The sequence below is a fragment of the Ceratotherium simum genome, chromosome 14, assembly GCF_057802395.1.
Source record: "Ceratotherium simum simum isolate JZ-2026a chromosome 14, ASM5780239v1, whole genome shotgun sequence".
In the NCBI taxonomy this organism is placed as follows: Eukaryota; Metazoa; Chordata; class Mammalia; order Perissodactyla; family Rhinocerotidae; genus Ceratotherium; species Ceratotherium simum.
The window spans coordinates 55,998,269-56,015,785 of record NC_141913.1 but is presented as its reverse complement, the minus strand read 5'-3'; the positions used below and the strand labels follow the sequence as shown (position 1 = coordinate 56,015,785).

Below are 17,517 nucleotides of genomic sequence, written 5' to 3'. Positions count from 1 at the left end.
AAGCAAAAAGTGTAGAATGGGCTCCATTTTAAGAGTAGAAGCTCATGTCACGTCATGTCAACATCTCTGATCTTGGGGTCTCCTGGGTTTGCACAACATCCTTCCCATAATAGGGCTAGGCCATCTTATGTTGAAACAAAGAAATTCAAGAAACAGTTTGTATAAGCACGATAAAATGAAGAATTTACTGCACACAGTTGAGTAAAAACTTAAGACGTTCCCAGCTAAGAAATATGATTAGGAGATATCTTTTGATGATTCAAAAGATTCAAAGAATCTTTGTCCATGAATATAATCATTATATTCATGAATAATTACCATTTCATTTTGAGAAAATAGCAGAAAACACAGATTGTTGAATTTTATGCCAAAATAGTTACCTCTTTATTTTAACCAAATGGTTAAGAGATAAACGCAAAAGCAGACTGCGCCATAGGAGGGAGAGCCGAGTGTGAGGAAAAGAGCCGAGGCCTTGGATTACACAGAGTTGAGAATCTTGGCTTCATTTTAAGTGGCATTGGGTGGCTTTTCAAACTTTTGTGAGTGTTAGTGTCCTCATCTGTAAAATTGGGGGCGTGTTGACTTGTTGAAGGAGGAGGTGAGATCCTGAATTGTTCTGCCCCTCTCTCTATGAGCATTGATTTTACGGCTGTTCCTGGCACAGAGTTTGGAGACACATCTATTTAGGGGTCATTTTCAATTTGTTTTGGTCCCAGCTTCCAAAAAGAAGATGACAGTCTCCAAGATGTGGTGGGCTAGGTGGCTGCTAATAACTCATTATTCTAGCTGGATACATGTCAGTATTTGGGAGAAAAGATACTTGAACTTGGCAGCTTTGGCTAACACTCTCTGCCCATTGCCCCTTACTCAAGGGCAGGCCTGAGAACTCCATGGCATCTCCAGCACCCAAACCTATCTCACCGAAGCTTTCTCTGAATTTTATGATATTTATTACTTACTTTAAAAAATAGGACTAACCCCTCCTTCTCAATGTAGGTATGTCTCAAAAGAAACAGAGAAATTTGTATTTTTAGTTGACAAAATGTTGGGCAGTTTTCATTACCATCATTTCCTCTACCCTGGTTTGTTGTGCTAACTCACTTCACCAACATCCTGTTTGCATTCACGGCTGTGTGTCCACCCATAGCTGGTTATCACCCTCTTTCCTAACCTAGTGCAGTGCAGTCCCAACGCTCCCATGGCATTTACTCAGTTTTCCTTTTATGACTCGAGATGGTATTGCAAAAACATTCATTCTGCTCCACTCTCTGTCTCGTCTCCCTTTTCTCACATAGACTCCCAAATCCCAGCCCCCTTTCTAATAAAATTTTTATTTTGGAATATTCTAAGGTTTAGAGGAAAGGTGCGAGGATGGTACAGAGGGTCCCATGTGCCCCTTACCTGGCTTCTCCTTGTTAACACCTCACATCACCGTGGTGTATTTGCTAAAAAAAAGAAACTGACATCAGCGCACAGCTGTTAACTGAGCTCCGGGCTTTACCGGGTTTCCACCACTTTTACATCAGCGTCCTCCTCCTGTTCCTGGGTCCAGCCCAGAGTACCACATTGCATTTAGCTGTCATGTCCCCCCAGTCTTCCCTGGTCTGTGACAATTTCTGTCTCTCCTTAGTTTTCACGACCTTGATAGTCTTGAGGAGTACCAGCCAGGTATCCTGTAGAGCATCCCCCACTTGGGGTTTGTCTCATGATTACACTGGGACTATGGGATTCTGGAAAGAATAGGACAGAGGTGAAGTGCCCTTCTCATCACATCACATCAGGGATGCCTGATGTCCACATGACATCACTGGGGATGTTTGTTAAGGTGTGTTCACCTGGTGTCTCCACTGTAAAGTCACTTTCTTTCTATATTCTAGTCTGGACCTTAGCCTCCAAGTTTAGCCCACCCTCAAGGGAGCTCCTCCTCTTTTGAAAATAATTACTTACACAACATACCAAAAATCTCAAACTAATATTTACAGAAGTTTTAAAGCATGTAAAACAAATAAATAAAAGAGCTCTCATTCTTCTGTTTCATTTTTCCATTTGCTGTTCAAGTCTTATTCATAGGCACACATATTCTATGACTGTCAGTATAGATATCAGTGATACATTTTTTTCTTTATCATAAACATTTCCAACATTGATACACTGACATCTTTATTTTTCATATCCACTTAGCTTTATTATGTTGCTGGTCTTTTAGATTATTTCCACTATTCACTATTTCAACTAATGCTTGATAGCCATCTTCATACATATAATGCTTTTAAAAAGTTATTGTTTCCTAGGATTGATTTGTAGACGTTTCCTCTGCCTTATAAAGACTACAAATGGAATGCTGAACAAATGTATTTCTATCTCCTTTTACCTATTACTTTTATATATATCCAAGATTTCCCTTAAAATCCCAATACATGACATGGGCACTCCTTGTTTTCCTCATGCTGCCAGTTCTTTCTGTCTCTTTTCTGGACAGACCCAGTGATTACCACTATCCCTGCCAGCAGCCACACTCGCACTGGTTTTTCAATATTGTCATATTTTTCATTTTAACTTCATTATAGCTTGAACTAAATGATTTCAGCCTCTCCTACCTCAGAGCGTTGTGAGAAATATTGTCGCTCTTGCTGTGGAACCTGGAGCTCTTTGCAGAGAAGGTGTTAAAGCCATAAATACTGCAGTTCTGGCTGGTGCTCAGGGGATGTGCCAGAGGGACAGCTCCTGTCTGTGCTTCCATTTGCCAAACCTGGGAAGGAAGACCTGAACTCACATAGGACCTGGACCAGAAAATATTACTTTAGGTTCCTGGGAGCATCTGCTAAATTTATAATACATTGTCATCTTCAGAGATGGTTTCTTAGCCATTTATTCCACAACATTTATCGAGCAACTTAAGTCGCCTGTGCTAAGATTCAGACATATTGCAGATATGCCGTCTTTAAGGAGTTGATGGTTTCGTAGGGTGGGGAGAAATGACAGCAAATAAGAGACAACACAATAGAAGTTATAGACGTAAAACAGAGGTGACAGTGGTCAGCCCAGCTTAGGATGAGTAAGAAAATATTTCCTTCAAGTTGGTGGTGGGGCAGTTGAGTTTTGAAGATACATAGCAAATTTCCTGGAATGGGGCAGAAGGAGTATATGAAGGCGTTCCAGGAGAAGAGGCAGCTGATGCCAGATCATGAAGGTCAGTACTGTTCTCGGGGAAACTAGAGTGGGGGATAGACTCTGGCAGGAGACAAGGGCAGGGGTAAAATCACCGTAGATTTTGCTAAAGAATGTGTGCTGTGTCCTGCGGTAGCAATGGAAACATCTGAACCTTTTGAAGCAGAAACCTGGCTGACCAGACCAGCATTTTAGCTACATAGTTTTGGATGCGGTGTGGGTTGGAGGGAAAAAGAGCTAGAATTAGCGAGATCGTTTAGGCAACTATTTTAATGGTCCAGTTGAAGACACATGGAAACCTCTTTTAAGTCAGTCTCCTATTTTCACTCTGCTGGGTTTAAAAGTCACTCTGTGGTACAGATTTCTCTGACATCAGGCTTGACTCCTACAGATGAAATAAATGGATTAGCAAGTATTTATTGATCACCAAATATGCGCAAGATATTATGTAAAGTGTTTCTAGAGATTAAACACGTACAATTCACCCTACAATTACCTTGGAAACTTTTGGAACACGGTGGAGTAACAAGCAACATACAAACAGTTTAAAAATTATTGCTGCCTCCAAGGAGCTCAGCATAATTGAGAAAGGCAAGACATTCCCACAAAAATAGAAAACACGGCAATTTATATTTTGTAAATGTGGTCATGTTCTATACACAATTATATAGAAGTGTGAGAAGAGTAGGCGCTGTAGGCCTCGGAGGCGGAGGGGAGCCGTGGGCAGGGCAGAGCGGGTCCTGCGAGAGGAGTAGGCGAGCGCGGTCTGGAAGGATGGCAGAATCAACGGAGAGCGAAAGAGCGAGTTTAACCGGCTCTAGCCATGTTACCCAAGATTCGGCCACCTCCCATGGACACTCCTGCCCTCACACTGGTGTAAGGTCAAATTCTAGATTCCAAGTACAATTTTGAAAAGTTCCACAACTGTGTCTGCCTTAGGCTGCATTCCCCAGAAGCAGCCCCTATTAGGAAGTCTTCCCAGGAAAGTCCACTGGGGAGCCGGGATTGGGCAGGAAGGAGGTGGAGCAAGGTCCTTGGAGGTTAACTAAGACTTAACTAAAGCTCCTCTGGCCGAGGCGCTGAGGTTGCCCTGATCAGGGGCAGAGGACCCCACCCCTGCCAGTCATTGGGTAAGGGCACTCTGGGTGTAGAGTCCCAGGTATAGCAGGTTCCAGCCACCCCGGGCAGTCCTCCATCCAAGAGAGGCAGGTGCGGGCTGCCCCGGAGAAAGCAGACAGGGACCCGGCGCCCGAAAACTGCAAAGGGATCCGGGGGGTGTTCAGGGAGCACTGAAGGCATCTGCTGTGTCCATGTCGAGTTCCGCCCCTTTTCAGCTTTATGCAGTTCCCTGCATTGGGGGGCCGTTCGGAGCTTACTGCCTTGAGAGACCCAAGGGAAGGATCAGATCTTTTAATTCTCCCCATTCCTCTTTTGCCTTCCCTTGCAGAGAACACGAATGTTGTCTGAACGACCAAGCTCCCAAGAAACCCTAGCCTTTCTTAACCGTGGCCAGATACAGCATAAGGTATTTTACTTAGTAAAATAGGGCTTATGTTCAGATTTTCAGAAGAGAGCTTAAGAGTGAGTTTTTAGCTCGCTTTCTTTAAATACTGTCGCTATTATTGTCGAGATTTTTGCAACTCTGCTAGAGACCAGAAGGCCACACGTTCTTCTTTCCTTATATAAAGTGTCTTCTGTTTCATAGGTCATATCTTTTTCCTGCAGAATTTTGCAGAAAATTGGAAATTTTTCATAGTAATTTTAATTGGATGGGAATCACATTGGTAAAAATTGTGAACCCCTGATTTTCTGAGCAGTGTGTTTAAAAACTTTGTTTTGCAATTTGGTTAATTTTATTAAATCTTTTCTCTCCATGGCAGTCAAAGTAGGTAGTTCCTTAAATATGTGTTGACACACTATGTGCATGATGCACTGTAGAGTGTGCATGTGTCATTTCTTCTTTTTCCATTTTCAGCATTATATCATTCTTAGTCATTTTTCACGTCATTCATCAGAAATTCTGCTTATTTGTTCTCCACAAAACCAACTGGAAATATTAAGGAAATGTAATGAAGTAGACACTAAAATAAATAAATAGTGACATGGGCAGAAAATGTGGGAAGAGGAAGGAAATGGAACGTGGAGCAGATGCTGTAAATGCACAAAGCTTAGTTAATCAAATATCTTGCGTTTGGTGTCCTCAGCAGATTTTTTTTGGGAAAATAACTTTGCATTTGGTCACAGAACCTTTGACAGACCTTGGTGAGCTCAGGGTCAGCCAACAGCATGGCTTCTGGTTGGCTGGGAACCAGACTCACACCTTTCCATCCCAGGGTTTCTGTGGACACAGGGCCTCCATGGGAATTTCTGGATGCTCTGTGCAATGACTGGTTATGAGTTTCTGCACCAACTCAGAACTGTGCCTTGTTTGTCTTTATGTCAATACTCAGTAATCTTTAATGAATGAATGAATGGCAAAAGAGGTAAAATTTTGTTCCCTCCTGTTTGTAATCTATCTTCCTGCCTAAATCTCCCACCCCACCCTGCGCTTGCAGACTCTCACTACTTCTCTACCCTTTGCTCCCAGGGAGCACTGTGGCCTGTGACAAAGCTGGCTCCTGGCTCTTCTCAGTCTCCTTCACTCCAGCCAGTCTGTTCCGGGCCACTTGCCTGTGGGAACCTGCTTCCTATCCTTCCACTTGGAAATCAATCTAATGGGCGATTTCACACTAATGTGTCGGTGCCTGCTGGGAGCTGAGGTTGTTATGTGCATTTTAACAAGGATAGCTAAAGAAATTGATTTCTAATTATAGGATCTAAGCCATCATAAAATAAGATGTGTAGGAACAGGAGCTTCCTGGGAGCGTGCTTTGCCTCTGTGAAATCCAGCCCAGTTGCAGGGTAGGAAGGAAAACTCTGAGTATCACGTGTAGTCCCTTCACAGAGATAAGAGATGAGATGGCAGCCCGGGCTTAGGTGCTGCTCCCTGAGCCTCCTACCCCAGTGGGACTCTCTTCTCTGCTAGCCACCAGCTGGGCAACTTATCTCTGGGTTGTCGGTTGTGAGGACTAAATGTGTTAGTACATGTAATGCTTTTAATGCTGGCATCTAGCAAGGACTCATTCAAGGTTTATTATTTTGCTTTTAAAATATGTTGAAAATGTTTCAAGCATATGAGACAAAATGCTTACATCTTCTTCAGTGGCGATTCTCTAACACAATCTATTCTCTGGGACGGGATGGTTAAGGTCAGTGTTAATCTTTTGACTCTTTTTCTATAAAACTCTGCCGTGCAGAAAGTGTACCATAAATTTCCAATCTGGGAGGCCAGTTGCTAACATTTCAGTAGAAAACAAGTCAATGCTCCTGGGCTGTGTTGTCATCTTTTGGTTTTACAAGACCTCTGAACTATACTATTGAAAATGCTTATGTCCCGTGAGTCATTTATTTTTCTGCTTGGGAGAAACTGCAGAGTTGCTCAAAAGTTAGACTTTTTCATGTACTTCAACAAACCTTATGGCACTGACTTAAATAAAAAGCATCGTTCTCATTGCACCATGATGGAGAGATTGAAACTTATTTTTTAACAATTAAAACCTGTGAGCAAAGGTTACAGTGTGAGGATCCATGGTCACCCTTCAGACAGACATTCTCAAGCTTGGGGGAGCTCCTGGAAGCTGCAGGAAGAGGGCCTGGGGTCTGGGGCCGGGGCAAGAATCGCAGGGGATTTGAGTCACACATCTGCCCAGGCCTAAGTTGCAAGGTCTTCAGCTCTTCAGTGCTCAGATGGGGGCATTGCATTTGGAACGTGCTGCAAACCTTCTCTTAATATGTATTTTCTGGCCGAATCTCTAATTTGCCGTCCAGGATGTGCTTGCCTGAGTCTAGCTACCTCTTTCATTTAAACAGATGGCCTTCCTCGGCCTGCCTCCATGACATCTTCGTCAGGTTCCGTTTTTATCTCTTAACTCAGCTCTCATTCTTCCCGCGTTATCTGTGCTTTTCAGTCAAGCAGTCTTTTAGCTTATTTTTATCTTGTTTGGTTCCTTTACCTTTTATCTGCACTTTAAATGAAGGACAGAGAGTGGCAGTCTATGGGGAGGTGGGTTGTGAAGGCTGCTGGTTTCCCTAACTGGGCGGCCTTGCTGCTTCTGATGGTTCTGGTGGATCCAGACTGTACCTGAAACGTCGGCCCAGTGAAGTCCTTACCCCTAGTGGTAGTTTGCTAGGGCTGTTGTATGAAGGTACCACAGATGGGGGCTTACACAACAGAAATTTGTTGTCTCACAGATAGGGAGGCTGGAAGTCCAAGCCCAAGGTGTTGGCAGGATTGGTTCCTTCTGAGGGTGAAGGTGAATCTGTCCCAGGCCTCTCTCCTAGCGTCTGCTGGTTTCTGGCCATCTTTGGCATTCTTTGGCTTGTGGATACTTCACCCTGATCTCTGCCTTCATCATCTTCACATGACATTCTCCCTGTGTGTGTGTCTGTGTCCCAATTTCCCTTTTTATAAGGACACTTGTCATATTGGATTAAGGCCCACCCTACTCCAGTGTGACCTCATCTTAACACATTACATCTGCAGTGACCCTATTTCCAAATAAGGGCACATTCTGAGGTGCTGGGGGTTGGGACTTCAATATGTGAGGTTGAGAGGGACACAATTCAACCCATAACAGCCCCAAACATCATCTGGGAACATTCCAGCTTTTTAGAGAAGTGCCACCCACTACTTTCATTGCCTTTTGCATCTGAAATGATCACACCACAGGGAGCTTACAGGGTGGTGAGGAGTGTGTAGCACACACAGCTTACTGTGAGCACCACCGTGTTCTAGATTGAAGGCTCCTGTTTGCTCCTGCTTCTGCTCTGCTTGAAGCTGCCTGACACCTCCGCCCAGTGGCCACCGTGACTGCCTTTTTCACGTTTTGTCTGTCACAGGCAGAGTTCTGAGGGAGGCCAAGTCATCCCTGGGAGATTCAGCCTTTTGGTTCTGTGCTCCTTCTTCTGTCCGCAGGACGCCCTCCACACTGCATGCCCTGTGAGCTTCAAAAGTGACATTTCTCCACTTTCTGAACTTTGCTTCCTGCTTGTAATTGGGAATTTGTGTGTCTATTTCTTTTTCTTGCCTTTTTTTCTCGTACTTTTTGCTTTATTTTTATTTATTTATTATTGAGGTATAGTTGACATATAGCATATTATTTTCAGCTGTACAACATAATGATGTGATATTTGTATATAGTGTGAAATATCATCACAATGTGTCTAGTTAACATCCGTCACCATACATAGTTACAAAATTTTTGATTTTCTTGTGATGAGAACGTTTAAGATCGACTCTTTTAGCAATTGCTTGCTTATTTTTGAGAGCTTTATCTCAGGTCACTTTAGAATACTTCGTTAGTCATCATGCAGTCAACATTGTAGTTTGCATTTATATAGGACACTTTATATTTAAGAGTTTTTAGAAAAGTTCTCCATTAAGCACATACGTAGTCTAGGCACAGTTGGGAATACACAAAGCTACTACTATTATGACTTCTAACTAGCTGGTGTGATAGTAGTGCCCCTGCAGAAAAGCTTAGGGCAATGTTGCCTGTTTAATTTTTAGCCTATTTTAAACATCATAAGAACAAGTTATTGTGCTTTAGAAACCCTGGCGAGAGGTCTGGCTGAGCAGGGGCTATTGATTTGGACTTCATCCGCATCCACATATGAGATGGTTGAAAACTGAGAGTAGGTGGGATTTCCCAGGGATGGTGAGTGGAGGGGGATGAGCAATGGAATCCCGGCGAAGCAACAACATTTTAAAAGACTAGCAGAGAAAGAGAGACCGCTGAAGGAGAACATGGAAGAGATCAGAAAGGAGAGAGGGCATGCAGGAAAGTGCAGTGTCACAGAAGCCAAGGGGTTTCCAGGAGGGCGGGATATCTAGTGCCCAAGGTCAGGAACACTGGTGACCTTTGCGGTGTTGGAGAATGGAGGAACTGGTGCCTCATTGCGTAGAAGTGCACGTGAGAAATGAGGAGGCGGAGTCAGAGGAGCAACGTACTCCTTCAGGAACTTTGAATGAGCAGAGAAGCAGAGGGATTGGACAGCACTGCAGAGTCCAAAGTTGGTTTTCGGGGATGGGAAAGCGATTCTATTTAGAGCTGAGGAGTTCTGAGTTTTCCGTATTCCCGTGGATTGCTTGCCAGGTTGTCATTTGACTCGTTTCTCTGCTCTTTGTACATCTGCAAATTGGTAATTAGATTTCGAGGCTTGATCAGAGTCAGGTGGGGTTATTTTGGCAAGGCTACTACTTCCAAGGTGGCACTTTGGAGACATGAGTGCTTTTTTGAGAATTTGCAGGCATTGATGATCGTTGCCTGGAACCATTAATTCATTTAGGCATTACGAATATGATTTTACACATATTTCTTAATATTAGAGGTGTTGTGGATATAAGTTCCCCCCAAATCAGTGGATACACATTGCATGTTGACTGCCAAGTGAAATTGCAAATTAATTCTTTATTTGAAAAATATCGATTGAGTTCTCTACTATATGCCAAACACTGTTCTAGGTCCTCAGGATAGAGTGGTGTAGAAAGGTCTATACAAAGATCTGGGCTTACCAAGCTTCTAGTAAAAAGACTGTGGGTTTTGTGAAGTCGAGTGATGTTGCAGAGCTGCTCAAACTGCATGCAGAGCCATTGACCAGTGAGGACAGCGAAGGGGGACAGGTCAGCAACTGGGGATGTGATGGTGGCCTAGGGCAGTGGCATGATGCGCAGTGCACCTAGAATGTTTGGGGTACCCAGGGACTGAATGGTGCTTGGAAAAGGTGATCAAGCACTGAAATAATATTCAAAAATTATCTGTTATCGTGCGAAACCTCACATGCAGAGTACAGAGGATTTCATCATGTTATTCTGCAATAAAAGTTGTGTAAAAACAACACACAGACAAACCTATTAGAATGGCCAAAATCCAGAAGACTGACAACGTCCAATGCTGGTGAGAATGTGGAGCAGCAGGAACTCTCATTCACTGCTGGTGGGAATATAAAATGGTAGAGCCACTTTGGAACACAGTTTGTCAGTTTCTTACACAGCTAAACATACTCTTAGCATACAACCAGCAAGCATACTCCTTGGTATTTGCCTAAAGGAGCTTAAAATGTACCTTCACACAAAAACCTGCAAATGGTTGCTTATAGCAGCTTTATTCATAATTGCCAAAACTTGGAAGCAACCAAGATGTCCTTCAGTACGTGAATGGATATACTGTGGTATATCTAGACAGTCGAATATTATTTAGCACTAAAAAGAAATGAGCTATCAAGCCATGAAAAGACATAGAAGAAACTTAAATGCCTATTACTAAGTGAAAGAAACCAATCTAAGAGGCTACCTACTGTGTGATTCCAACTATATGACATTCTGGAAAAGGCAAAACTATGGAAGCAGTGAAAAGATCAGTGGTTGCCAGGGGTTGAGGAGAGGGAGGGATGAATAGGCGGAGTACAGACAATTTTTAGAATAGTGAAAATACTCTGTATGACATAATAATGGACATGTCGTTATACATTTGTCCAAACCCATAGAATGCACAACACTAAGAGTGAATGCTAAGGTAAACCACGGACTTTGGGTGATTATGATGTGTCAATGTAGATTCATCCTTGGTAAAAAATGTATCATTCTGGTGTGTGATGTTGATAATAGAGGAGGCTGTGCATGTGTGGGCGCAGGGAGTATATGGGAAATCTCCGTACCTTCCTCTCGATTTTGTTGTAAACCTAAAACTTCTCTAAAAGAATTAGGTTTTTTTTTTTTTTCTTTTGTGAGGAAGATCAGCCCTGAGCTAACATCCATGCTAATCCTCCTCTTTTTGCTGAGGAAGACGGGCTCTGAGCTAACATCTATTGCCAATCCTCCTCCTTTTTTTTTTTTTTTCCCCAAAGCCCCAGTAGATAGTCGTATGTCATAGTTGCACATCCTTCTAGTTGCTGTATGTGGGACGCGGCCTCAGCATGGCCGGAGAAGCGGTGCGTCGGTGCGCGCCCAGGATCCGAACCCGGGCTGCCAGTAGCGGAGCTCGAGCACTTAACCGCTAAGCCACGGGGCCGGCCCAAGAATTAAGTATTTTAAATAAAACGAAACACAGTCTATTCTATTTTTATGCTAAGAATGAATACATAACTAAATAGAAATATAAAGTTAACTGGTTTTTATTATTTTTGTTTCCAATTTTAGGATTGAATTCTAATCAAATTTTTTCTTTCCTATTAATTATGACATTTTGATCCCTCCCTATCTTAAATAGATCTACTTTCCAGTTCCAAGCGTGTCAGGGAGCCAAGGTCCTCTTGTGCCTGTGGGGTCTTCCTGGTTGTTGTTTTCAGGGTCGTTTTGTGTGGCTTTCCATGAGCTGTGCAGGAGGATCAGGTGATCTGAGCAGCAACAAGAGACATGTGAGGCAAGGCAGGTTCTGCAGACCCCGTCTGGTTCTCAATTTTCATCTGACACCAACCAGCTATTCTGTTCATCAGGAAGGGTTAATGGGGGCTATCCATGCTTCCAAACCACCTGCTTCTGGGGCGGGGACTTGCTTCTTTTGGTTCCAGGCTGTGTCTGGTGACAGGTGGGTCTGGGTCCTCACAGAGAGTCTGTGCTCACAACCTCCCTGCATCCTACTCCCCCAAGGACAGCTCCACCCGAGACCCGGGGCCTGGCCATTCATCTTTGCAGATTGTCTCCACTGCTTCGTGGATTTGTGCAAATGCAGGGGCTCCTAAGAGAGGACCCCACTTTATACCCAAGTCAACTGTGCATGGGTTGCTTCCTGAGAGCAGGTTTTGGTTAGAAAGGCAGATAAAGAAAGCTCCTGAGATTGGAGGAGGGCTGTACCCACAAAGGAAAACAAGACAAAACCAACAGGCGTGTCAGCACTGAAGACGAACGTTGAGCCGGAAGCAAGGGCCAGCCTGCCTCTGATTTCCAGCATGGCTCACATAAAAATTTGTTTCTCTTTCTTATTTTCATTTCTTTGATGTTCTTTCGTTTTCCCAACATAGACTGCTCATATCTGATTTAGCTTTTATTTATATGGTCCCTCATTTCTTTCTCTTTCCTCATACCTTCCTTTCTCCATCTTAATTTTATTTTAATTTCTCCTTTGTTTCCTTTATGCTTTTATTTCTTATTTTCTCCACTTCTTATGAATTTCCTCCCTTTCTTTCTTTCTTCCCCGTTCTGGTGCTGGCTTATTCCTTAGAGATGAAACGTCCCTCGTGTGCTTGTTCTGTGGGTAGAGTGTTAGCTCTGCTGAATAGTTGTATGGTTACAGCTCAAAAAACTGGAAGGCTGTGGTTTTCTCTTTCCAACAACGTTTTGACACATGGAACCACTTGCTGAAGAAAAGAAGCTGTTTTCGGTGGAGATGAAACTATTATAGACATAGTATTCTAGTTTAATATAGCTGGCAAATCTTACTGTAGTTTAGACTTAATTTCTCTCTCTTTTTGAAGGCTGGTTTCTCTCCTCTCCTGTCTTCTCTTCTCTACTCTTTTTTTAATTGGAAGTCTGGAAAGTGGCTCCCGGGCCAGCCCTGAGCAAATCTGTTACACAGATAAAGGCTGTGACAGATGCTCTTTCGCTTCTGTGCCTTTCTTGGCTAGTGTCCCTGTGCTCTGTGACACCATTACTGCCCTTTTCTACTTAAATGGTAGGTCAGAATTCCTTGTCAGCAGCAGTAAAGCTATTGGGTTAAAAAGGTGTTGAGAACTACTAAATAGATGGACATTACAACACTGGGCTATGGTAATTTTGAGAAACAATTCCTGAAGTTTATTTTCTAGATCAGGTTCTTAAACTGTTTGGTCTCGGATCCCTTCATACGCTTTTTAAAAAATATTTTATTGTGCTAATAACATTTAACAAACATGATAGCTAAACAATAGATTTTTAAGTATACAAACAGTATTTTTATCTATAGGCACTGTATTCTACAGCAGATCTCTAGAACTTATTCATCTTGCATAACTGAACATTTACACTCATTGATTAGCAACCCCCATTTCTCCCTTCCCCTAGACCCTAGTAACCACCATTCTATTCTTTGCTTCTATGAATTTGACTATTTTAGATGCCTCATATAAGTGGAATCATGCAGTATTTGTCCTTCTGTGACTGGCTCATTTCACTTAGCATGATGTCCTCCAGGTACATCCATGTTGTCTCATATTGCAGGATTCCCTTATTTTTTAAGGCTGAATAATATCCCATTGTATGTATATACCACATATTCTTTATCCATTCATGTCAGTGGGTGTTTAGGTTGCTTCCATGTCTTGGCTATTGTGAATAGTGCTGCAGTGAACATAGGACTGCTAATAACTCTTTGAGATCTTGATTGCAGTTGTTTTGGATGAATACCTGGAAGTGGGATTACTGGATCATATGGTAGTTCTATTTTTAATTTTTTGAAGAACCTCCATACTGTTTTCCATAGAGGCTGCACCATTTTACATTCCTGCCAACAGTATATAAGTGTTCTGATTTCTCCACATCCTCACCAACAATTGTCTTTTTTTTTTTTTTGATAATAGTCATCCTAACAGGTGTAAGGTGATATCTCATTGTGGTTTTGATTTGCATTTCTCTAATGATTAGTGACATTGAACATCTTTGCACATATCTTTTGGCCATTTGTATGTCTTATTTAGAGAAATGTCTATTCAAGTCTTTAGCCCATTTTTTAAATTGGGTAATTAGGTTTTTTTACTATTGAGTTTTAGGAATTTCTTATATATTTTGGAAATTGACCCTTATCAGATATATGGTTTGCAAATATTTTCTCCCATTCCATTGATTGCCTTTTCTCTATGTTGATTGTTTCCTTTGTTGTGCAGAAGCCTTTTAGTTTGATGTACTCCCACTTGTCTAGAATTTGTTGCTTGTGCTTTTGGTGTCATATCCAAGAGGTCATTGCCAAGGCCAATGTCATGAAACTTTCCCATATGTTTTCTTTTAGGAGTTTACAGTTTCGGGTCTTATGTTTAAGTCTTTAATCTATTTTGAGTTGATTTTTGTGTAAGATGTAAGATAAGGGTCCAATTTCAATCTTTTGCAATGTGGGTATCCAGCTTTCCCAACAGCATTTGTTGAAAAGACTGCCCTTTCCCCATTGTGTGTTCTTGGCATCCTTGTCAAAGATCAGTTGGCCATATATGCAGGGATTTATTTCTGGGCTTTCTGTTCTCTTCCGTTGGTCAGTATTTCTGTCTTTATACTAGTCCCATGCTATTTTAATTACTGTAGCATTGTAGTATAGTTTCAAATCAGGAAATGTGATGCCTCTATCTCTGTTCTTAATTTTAAGATTATTTTGGCTCTTTGTGGTCTTTTATGATTCCATATGAATTTTAGAATTGTTTTTTCCCTTTATTCTCTTAAAAATTATTGAGGACTCCAAAGAGTTTTTGTTTATGGGGTTATAACTATCAATATTTACTGTATTAGAAATTAACATTGAGCAAAATTTAAAAGACCAGAATTTATAAGCACATATCCCATTAGTCATCAGAGCCTCTGAAACTATCTATTATATATTGTAGGATAAGAGTGAAATTCTAAAAATATATATATTCATATAGAATAAGAGTTAGAAAGGTAAATTACATCTTAACATGACTATCAAAATAGGTTTGATCTTTCAGATCTCAGAGAGGGATACAGGAACCCCCTGGGATCCTCAGCCCTCACTGTAAGAACTGATTTAAATATCTGGTGATTATTTACTGAGTGCCCTGTACTGGATATTTCAGTGATGGTGATAGGGGAGTGGGAAAATATTAGCGGATTTTCCTAGTACCCAGAAATTCATATCACATGTGTGTCCCTACTCTATCTATGCATAAGGCAACTTGTATATTTGAAAAATAAGTTTATGTATGTAATCAATGAAAATGATTTGGTATCTCTTTTATGACCGTTAAAATCTTAGTTGGTATGATTATAATCTGGATATTTGCTACTCAAGTCAGTGTGTGAGTCACCAGCCCAGCATCACTGCAGAACAGTCTTGTGAAATTCAGCCTCTTGATATGATCACTACCAAGAAAAGCACCAGGGGTTTCAATTATGTTTCTTGTTATCTGGTTAACCAAGTAAAACTTAAGAGAACATGTCTGAACAATCATATCCTCTTTCTTATTTATGTACCTGCCTCTTTCAAAGCCTTTTTGTCATAAAAATGTGGTATAAAGGTATTGTTTATAATCAATGAAACTATGTTAAATAACATTACCAATCATTTTGATAGAACTTTCTGGGTAGCTTCCATCTTTGCATCCAAAAATTTGAGGACCTAAGTGTAATCATTTGCTCCTTCTTTTCAGATAGTTTTGAGACAGCTGTGCCATCAAATAGTCGCATAGTCTCAGAACCTGGAAAAAATATCACACTCACCTGTCAGCTTCAGATGAAGTGGCCATTACAACAAGTTATGTGGGAAAAGATCCAGCCCCATCAGATCGACCTCTTAACTAGCTGCAACTTGTCACAAGGGAGAAGTTACACTTCAAAGTACCGAAGACGGATCCTGAGCAACTGTAGCCAGGGAATGAGACGGGCCTCCATCGTCATGCCCTATGTCACGGCCTCTGACTCGGGACTTTACCGATGTCGCTTCAAGGCCAGCACAGGAGAAAATGAAACCTTCGTGATGAGATTGACCATAACCGATGGTGAGTAGGTGACAGATGTCTTCAAGTGCCAAAAATGGAAAAAGCCAACCACTGTGGATTGGTTTCTGTTGTCTTTTTCATGAATCTATTGTTCAAAATATTTTTTAAGGAATGAATTTAGATAAGTTGTCAGTTATTGAATGTTAGTATTTAGTATTTCTTTATCTTGCTAATCCATCCATCACAGATATAGCAATAATAGATCTTTTCCATTTTCTTGATCTGCCACATTCCTGAAATTAAAAAAAAAAATTCAGTGTGTCTGAAAAATACTTGGTATCAACAGCTTATAAGTTTCAGCTGTGTAACTCCTATTTTTTCAATTACATTAAAACTTTTTGATGGTGGTGACTAGGTTTTCTAATCCCATGTATCCTCAGCAATAAAAAGATGGCGCTAGATTGGTATTTGCTGAACCAGTGTTGAGTTGAGTAGAATTTAATAAATGTTTGATGACGTGGTTGTTACTTTGCCCGATCGGAGCTTTGATTCCGTCTTTTGTTTTCAGACCTGGGAGCAAAACCAGACTGGCCTTGAAGCTACTGAATCTCTTACCTGAGCAGGCTTCTTCCAAGGTCCAGTACTAATTTTGTATTAGTAATTTGTGTCCCGTTTCATAATGAAGCCCTAATCCATGTAAGCTTCAGGCCCCACAAAACCTGTGTGAGAGTAAGAAAAAGCAATTTTTCACTTAATCAAAGTGCAAATACAGAGAGGCCTGTCTGGAAGTCTGTATAGAGGCCTACATTACAATTGAGTGGCAGGAAGGTGATCTCAGGCTCTCCTGGTTCTGCCTCTGGGCAAGTTTTCTCACTGCGGAGGGACATGTCAGAGAAAATAATTTATTTTTACTGGTGACAGAAATTTTATTTCACTTTATTCTCACTCTCTTCTTTCCTTCCTTCCTCTCTCCCTCCCTCCTTTCCTCCCTCCCTTTCTTCTTTCCTTCTTTCCTTCCATTTTTCTTTCTCTCTTTCTTTCATGTGCTTCCAGCCAGCTCATGTGCCTTGGCTTGTGTGTAGACTTTTAGAGCCAAGGCTTCCTAGGATTTGGCTGTCCCTTCATAGACTGCAAACCAATGTTTCTTCCTGCACTGGAAAGGAAGAAGAAAAGGTTTTGCATCTACAGCAGCCTCCACCACTGCAGCCGCAGCAGCTGTGTGTGCTAAGAAGGACATTTGCCAGAGGATTGCAGTTTTTCATACATAATCACCTTGGGTCACATCAAGCCTTCTTTATTCCTCTTAATGACAGTGGGAGCTGAGGGTGAGAACTTGATGCAGAAGAAGATTGATGGAATATTTGGGGGAGAAAAATTAACAGAGATTCTTCATTTTAAGTGTTGATTCTGTTCCTTCAGACATATGTAGAAAATATTTCTCACCTTAAAAAACCTTGCGTTATAAAAGTGTTTTTGAAACCTGGACAGGAAAGAGAAAGAATAAAAATAGTCACTAATATTCCCTCAGAGACCAAGGCAAGAAGAAGTTCTATTCAGAATAATGTCATAAAGAATCATTTTCAAACACATGTGAAATAAGATCTGTCCATTATATGTTGAAAAAGTAATTATAAACATCTTAAATCATAGAGAAAATGGAGGTAATAGAATTTTAGGAGG

The 17,517-nt window shown here is 41.5% G+C and overlaps 1 protein-coding gene across 1 annotated transcript in view; it reads left to right on the top strand.

Annotated features, from left to right (window-relative positions):
- Nucleotides 1-17,517, top strand: part of CD226 (CD226 molecule) — a 78,745-nt gene that overhangs the window by 35,559 nt on the left and 25,669 nt on the right. Inside the window, exon 4 of the mRNA XM_014781497.2 lies at nt 15,550-15,897. Coding sequence (XP_014636983.1) covers nt 15,550-15,897 — 348 coding nt within the window. The remainder of the gene's footprint in view (nt 1-15,549; nt 15,898-17,517) is intronic.